The sequence below is a fragment of the Belonocnema kinseyi genome, chromosome 5, assembly GCF_010883055.1.
Source record: "Belonocnema kinseyi isolate 2016_QV_RU_SX_M_011 chromosome 5, B_treatae_v1, whole genome shotgun sequence".
NCBI lineage: Eukaryota > Metazoa > Arthropoda > Insecta > Hymenoptera > Cynipidae > Belonocnema > Belonocnema kinseyi.
The window spans coordinates 5,520,629-5,527,365 of record NC_046661.1 but is presented as its reverse complement, the minus strand read 5'-3'; the positions used below and the strand labels follow the sequence as shown (position 1 = coordinate 5,527,365).

The 6,737-nt window shown below is 37.4% G+C and overlaps 2 protein-coding genes across 2 annotated transcripts in view; one reads left to right on the top strand and one right to left on the bottom strand.

Annotated features, from left to right (window-relative positions):
* The window catches only part of LOC117172886 (neurobeachin-like), a 7,122-nt gene extending 1,214 nt beyond the window's left edge, over positions 1-5,908 (top strand). Inside the window, exons 2-4 of the mRNA XM_033361163.1 lie at positions 2,434-2,630; positions 3,576-3,727; positions 5,863-5,908. Coding sequence (XP_033217054.1) covers positions 2,434-2,630; positions 3,576-3,727; positions 5,863-5,908 — 395 coding nt within the window. The remainder of the gene's footprint in view (positions 1-2,433; positions 2,631-3,575; positions 3,728-5,862) is intronic.
* Positions 5,909-6,626: 718 nt separating this feature from the next.
* LOC117172884 (neurobeachin-like) overlaps positions 6,627-6,737 on the bottom strand; it is a 3,123-nt gene continuing 3,012 nt past the window's right edge. Inside the window, exon 3 of the mRNA XM_033361160.1 lies at positions 6,627-6,679. Within this exon, the coding sequence (XP_033217051.1) occupies positions 6,627-6,679 (53 nt within the window). The remainder of the gene's footprint in view (positions 6,680-6,737) is intronic.

Sequence of the window (6,737 nt, the reverse complement as noted above, 5' to 3'; positions counted from 1 at the left end):
TCTTATAAAGCGTGTTCAGACAAGTTATTGGCATGTAGTTCTTCGGGTCAGCTAAGTTGCCTATTTTCGGCAGGAGTATTGTGCGCCCTTCCACCAACCACTTTGGAATCGGCCCTTCCGACTTCAAATATGAGGTGAAAATACGGGCCAAATGCTGAGGGGTTGAAGAAAACTTCTTCCATCAGAAGGTTTTGATACAATCTGGTCCCGGTGCGGAATAGTTCTTTATCCCTCTTAATACTTTTTTCACCTCCTCGGTAGTGATGGGTGGGCATTCTTTATCAGGTGTTACTTCGACCTCTTCTGGTTTGGGTGGGTGTTCGACAGTAACTGGAGGGTCTTGGAAGAGTCGAGATGGGTCAGAGAGAAACTGTTGATTTTTTCTGATCCACCTCTCCCTCCGCTCTAGACTTCTCTTAGCGTCAGATAGTATCCGTATTCTCTCAACGATATGCTGCCTGATGATCAGCAGCTTTGACTTGTTAAGTATGTGATAACGGGTCCGGAGTTATATATATATAGAAGAGAGTACCTAAATATGAGATACCAACTCTGTGTTGCGTGATTAACGGAATTCTATGTACTGAATTTAAAAGTAATATAGGTCATTTTTAAGGAAATTGAGTTTATCATAAGATGCTCAAATTAAAAGTTTCATTAAAAATTTTTTTATGCTGAAAATACAAAAAGTGTAAAAAAGTGCTTTTTCCAAACTCGTAAAACTATTCTCATAATCTCATATTATCAGAACCACACCGTGCAACTATGCACTTACTATGCCTGACCTGTACAATGAAAAATAGGGTTTAAAGAATTCCCTTCCAAGAACTCTAACAATAATGATTTCACAAAAAGTTCGCCTATAATCTTTGGAAGCCCAACGAAAAATGGACTGTACCACGAAACTACTCTTTCTTCAAGGGCTAAAAGTTAGTGATAGAACCAAGAAAGTGGGTCTCTTAGTTTATCTGATAACCCGTTTTCTCATATTACGAGAATATCTTATATTCGGGTACTCTCCTCTATGCATATATACATAATTTAGAAGTTAAAAAACGGTAAGGCTGCTCAGTAGACCGTATGTGTAAACTTTAAATCAGAAAGAAAACATTGGAAATGAGCAAATTCAGTTTATGGAAAACCGACAGAGTGGCAATAAAACGTTGAATAACCAATTTTTAAAAAAAAGAACGCGTATTTTCTTAAACGGGACAATGAAATTTCGTCTGTTTTAATACCAATTCAAGTTACGAATTATAGTAATATGCATTTATGGGAATGATATAAAATTTCAGGGATAAACTCGAGTGGGAAGCACGAGATACGTGATGAGAATGTTTTCGTTAAAGCCGAAGGAGCTTTAACAAAAGAGAATTCACAATCACCAAATTACTGTTGTCGATACTTTCATCTTTAGTTTTAAAAAGTCTCTGCAGAAAGATCGAGAGCGTAGCGCGAGGCCAATACAATATCGAGCGCGAAGCGCGAGAACCAACAGCCGCGCTGACATATCGTTTTAATTTCTATTCATTTGAATCCACTCAAAAATGTAACATTCTTATCCGTTCCAAAAATAATAATGTATATTGAACATCAAACTCCCGCAAAGTAGTGCCAATGATTTCACTTGTGTCTGTCTTTTATAGTCAGGCACCTACTGGAAACCTGCCGGTATTAAGTCACGGATGTACGTCAACTAGCGCGCGCCTCGCTAAGAATAAGCGTGGATACGCCGAGAATTTATGTAGATAGAAAGATTGGGACTCCAGAAAACAGGGCTATCTTATATTTAAGAAAGATAGAAAGGGATTCACTTGGATAGGAAAATAGGGATCAAACAAGACAGACGAAATTTGTTATTGCCCAACGGATAGAAAAGGTAGGATGTGGACAAGCTGTGGACTAATTTATATAGAAAGACTGGGCGTTACGAAGATAAGGCTGTCTTACATTTTAGTAAAGATCGAAATGGATTCAATGAGATAGGAAGATAGGAATTAAACAAGAAAGACAAGATTTTAGATTGCCTAACGGGCAGAAAAAGATAGGCGCGGATAAACGAAGGCATCAAGATGGATAAACGACACTCCGGAGATGAACAGTGCTAGTGTTCACTGCATGGGCCGCCGAGGCTCTTCCAGAGTACGACACGGGAATCGAACCCGCAAACATATTTGATAGGATTGAATTGAATTTTTATCAAAAGAAATGTAGGAGTGTATAAGACTTTCTAGGGCACTGGCCTTTTTCGTTTTGGTAGAACACATAAAAACGGAAAAAAAGTAATAATTTCACAAAAGCAAATCCTATGAAACTTTTTCAGCCGAGTGCTTATTATGACCATAATTTATAATTACCCATTTTTAAAATACTTTTACATATAAAATATAAATACAGTTTTTTCTAGCCGTAAATAATTTAATTATTTTACAGATGGTCCCGTATTAGTACACACGACTTTTGGAGACCTGCTGAGATCTCTTGAAGCTCCAAATGGCTTTTTTTCCCCCGAAAATTTGGCGATAAGTCGAGAAGGGTTGGTCGTTGTCAATTATGAACGTGGACATATTGCAGCTTTCACCATCAATGGAAAGCGACTACGATATGAATCTCACAGCGACAATCTCCAAGTATGAATCTGAATTATGGTGTTCATTTATCCATTAGATTTTTTTCTAAAAACCCTACATCAAATATTACTTTTTCGACCTGATTAAGATATGATGATCAACTATTGACTAATTTGCATTAAACCATTAAGAATCAATGAAAAACTACTGAAAAATAAATTGTGCACGTGAAACTCAGACTTAAATCAAATCTTCTCGAATGCAAAAAACTAAAATATTTTTCCACAACAGTATAACTTCTAAGGTTCAAAGTTTAAGAGAAAAATGAAAAAAAACTTTCTCTTAAAAAAAAAGTTACACACTTTCCGTAAAAAACTAAAGTCTTTTTCTCTAAGAATATCTAAAAAAGGGTTGCGTATCCTATTAAAACGTTAATTAGGTCGTTCGGATTTCCCCCTCTCATATTTTCCTCCCCCACACTTTCCTTTCCCTTGTTCCTCACCACCAAACTTCTCGTCTCTTGATATTCTAATTCCTAGTTCCCAACCCCTCACTTATCCTACTTTTGGTCCTCATTTCCTTTAATTTCCCACCTATCATTAGCATTATTTCCTCTCTGCTCATTACCCCTCACTTCTAGTTTCCCTTCCATAATTTCTCCTTAATTTCTTTAATCCTTATTTCCTCTAATTCTCCTCCACTGAATAACTCTACTCCGGCCCCTCTCCCCCCACCCGCTTCCCTTCCCCTTATTCACCCTTACCTCTACTTTCCTTCCTTTCATTTTCCCTAATTCTTCTCCCCTTAGTACCCATAGCTTCTTCTGATTTCCCTTCTGTAATTTCTCTTCACTTCCCCTACATCCTTATTTCCACTAATCCTCCTCCACGCACTTATACTGCTCTTCCCCCTCCTTTCCACTAACTCCATTTCATCGATTCCTCTACCTCCCCACCCTTTCCACCTATTTTAGAATTTACTAAAGTTATGTTTTGTGTATTTCAGTGTTTGATTATGAGCAAAGATGGCGAGTACATGATGACTGCAGGTGACAAAGGAATCGTTGAAGTTTGGCGAACTTTCAACCTCGCCCTGTTGTATGCCTTTCCATCTTGTGATAGCAGTGTCAGGTCTTTGGCACTCTCTTTCGATCAAAGGTGCGTACTATGTCTTCAGTTTGCTCTCAAAGTGCGCTTTATACGAAAAAGAAAGAAAATTCATTTCCTTCCTCAATTCATCTCAATATATTTCTCGCTTTTTATTTTACTTAAATTTATATTTATAATTTAATTGATCTGTCAAAAAATATCTTTCCGTTCGCTCTGCTGAAAATCGTACCTATGTTTTCCGATTGCCGGTCGTGTGCTCTATTACTTTAAAAAAGATCACCCGACCCGCAATCGGAAGACTTGGGTTGATTTCCAGCGGAGCAAAGGGAAAGATCTTTTTTCATAGATGAATTCAAATAAAATGTTGGAAAAACAAAATCCTGAATTTAAGGGGTGTATCGGCAGTGTAGATATCTATTTTCACGTAATGTGATAAGTATCTCATTTAATTGGTCATTTACCATCCCCGATGATACGATGAACAAACTAGGGGTTCTATTAGAACCAATTTTTGGTTCTAAAGGAGCTGCAACAAAAAGGAAACACTCTTATTGAAAAGGAACCCTAAATGGTAAATGGTTTCTAAATGATCCCGAAGTATGGATTGAAACGGTTCCCATAAAGCCCTTTTTTCTCACTTGTGCGTTGAAGCATTATCGTTCTGGTAGCGAGATCATATGCATTATTTAATCTACCAGTGGGGAAATTGTATTGAATCACGGTAATCATGCAGTAGAGTGAACCTGAGTTAAAACCCAATGGGTGATTTTTCTCAGCAAAATCACCTTTTCCCTACTTGAATCTACTTTAAATGAATGTATACAAAATCTCATAATGAGATGCCACAGCGTTCTATATTTATTTTTATTTATTGGATGGGTATCAGCCCTAAACAAAAAGAGATTTTAAAAGAACTATAACAAAATTTACGGTGCTTAAGAATTATTAAAAGAAAATAAAACTATTTTTCTTAATGACCCTTGCTCATGTTAAGAAAGAACAGAAATACCCAAGCAAACGGACACCTCATTCATAGGCATTTAAATCTAATATAAATAGATTTAAAGGGCGGTATTTCTTACTACGAAATTTCGAATCATTACTCGAAATCTAAAAAGATATACCAATAAGTTAACATGACTTGACGCGCTGGATCGCATAGATGGCGAAAACGTACTAAGAGAAAATCGATAATAAAGTATTCGTACCTAAGACCGGGCCAGTGCAGGATATACGCTGACGTGCAATATGTATTCCCCTATATCGCGATTAAGTAACTATAGAATCTCATCTTTCTGGAGAGTGAGATTCTAGTAGACTATACGTACTTTTTATCTTATCTGAAATAAATGGCTTATGCCACCGCGAATGTGGCTTAGAATACCTAACAGAGTATTTAGTAGGAGAGAACCGCAGTCATTCTCCTAGAGATTGGTGTGCTTTCAAAACATCGAAAGAAAGAACAAACTTTATTGTCGGAAGCGGTTATTTAACAGCTCAGCCCTCTGGAACTCAGGTAGGTCCCACCGGTACTATCTGGGCTACCTGTGCGCTCCACTGCCGGTGATGATTTTACGAGAGTTTACCGAATACTATTTACTATGTTGGTAAAATCTATCGCCACCTGTTCGATTTGTGATACGCTGCGTTCCTCAGTGATGGACCTCCTCATCTGCCCCTTTTTTTTAAATGGGATTTTTTCTGGGTAGCTTTTCAAGTAGCTAGTGCCCAGAAACGTGATAATGTAAGATTACACCTGCCCCTCGATAGCTATTTGGAAAGTGAATAGGCGATGTTTCAATTTAAAAACAACATAAGAGGAGTGGAAAATAAGTATCGCACTTTTTGTTTAAATGCAAGTGGAGATTCGTTTGTTAAGTTATCCAAGTTTTAGCGGAAAAATTTGTTAGAGAGCAGCGATACAAGTCTGCTGAACTAGTTGGCGATCAGAGGTGTCGCGGCAAGAAGAAAATATGTTAAAAAACCTAGTCTTATACTCGGTGTTCGGTTTCGTGTATTTGTCGAAACATAGAGTAATGTCTTCACCGGGGGAAAATAATGGTTCGTCAAGCGCATCAGGTATTTTATTATGGCTTGTGAATCCAACAAATTTTCTATTTCTTGAAGAGAACACATGCTTCTATCTCGTTTTCAAATATTACTTTTGTCTTCATCTTTTTCAGATTCAATTTTTGGTTTAATGGTCAATTGTTTATCATGGTTACGTAAACCTAAAGTATCGATTGATTCTTCGACTTTAATTTTGTCAACCGTACAGTTTTTAATGGGGCATTAAATTTGTTTTAACTTCTGAAGTTGCGTCTTCTTCGATAAGTTCTTCGCGTATATTACTAAATTCGGTGTTCTTATTTGAATTGGCCCCTGTGCCAGTTTTCACCGTTACGTTCATAGATTAAACGAAGCTGATTCTCTTACCGAAAGTGTTTCGTTAAAATTCTGGTCGTCTAAAAATCCATCCTCGGTTTCTGGTTCGTTTTCATCCATAACAATTTCGAGAAAACATACATGTTTGTTTTTTGAAGGTGTTCTATATAAGGCTTGTTCGTGCCTTGAGATTTTTGACCACCTTCGGATTCGGCTGTTTTGATTTTCATCATTACTGCGATAAATATCGTTTTGCATATTTCCGCGAGGTAGTTTATCCGGAAAATCTTCCTCAGTTTTCCACTCTCGATCGAAAGTATGCGCGTTTGAATTTCCCTCAGTAGCATCACCGCGTGCGGGGCCGCCTCTCGTCCATCTACGAGATCCTGGGCCCTTTGGTTCTCGCACGCCTTTCCATTCACCATTGCCTCCTCTTCTACCAAACTCCACCATTAATGAGCCATTCCCATTAGAATTGGTTACATTAGATGATGGAATTCAAAATCTGTAGCCCTTATGTATCTTTCTAACTCCCTTAAATATGTTATCGAACGATACGATTTTAGTGTATCATCTTCGCGGACATTAAAGGGGCAAGATTAGCTATTGTTTGAGCTGTTTTATGCGATAGTTTTATTGTACGGTTATATATATATATATATATATATATATA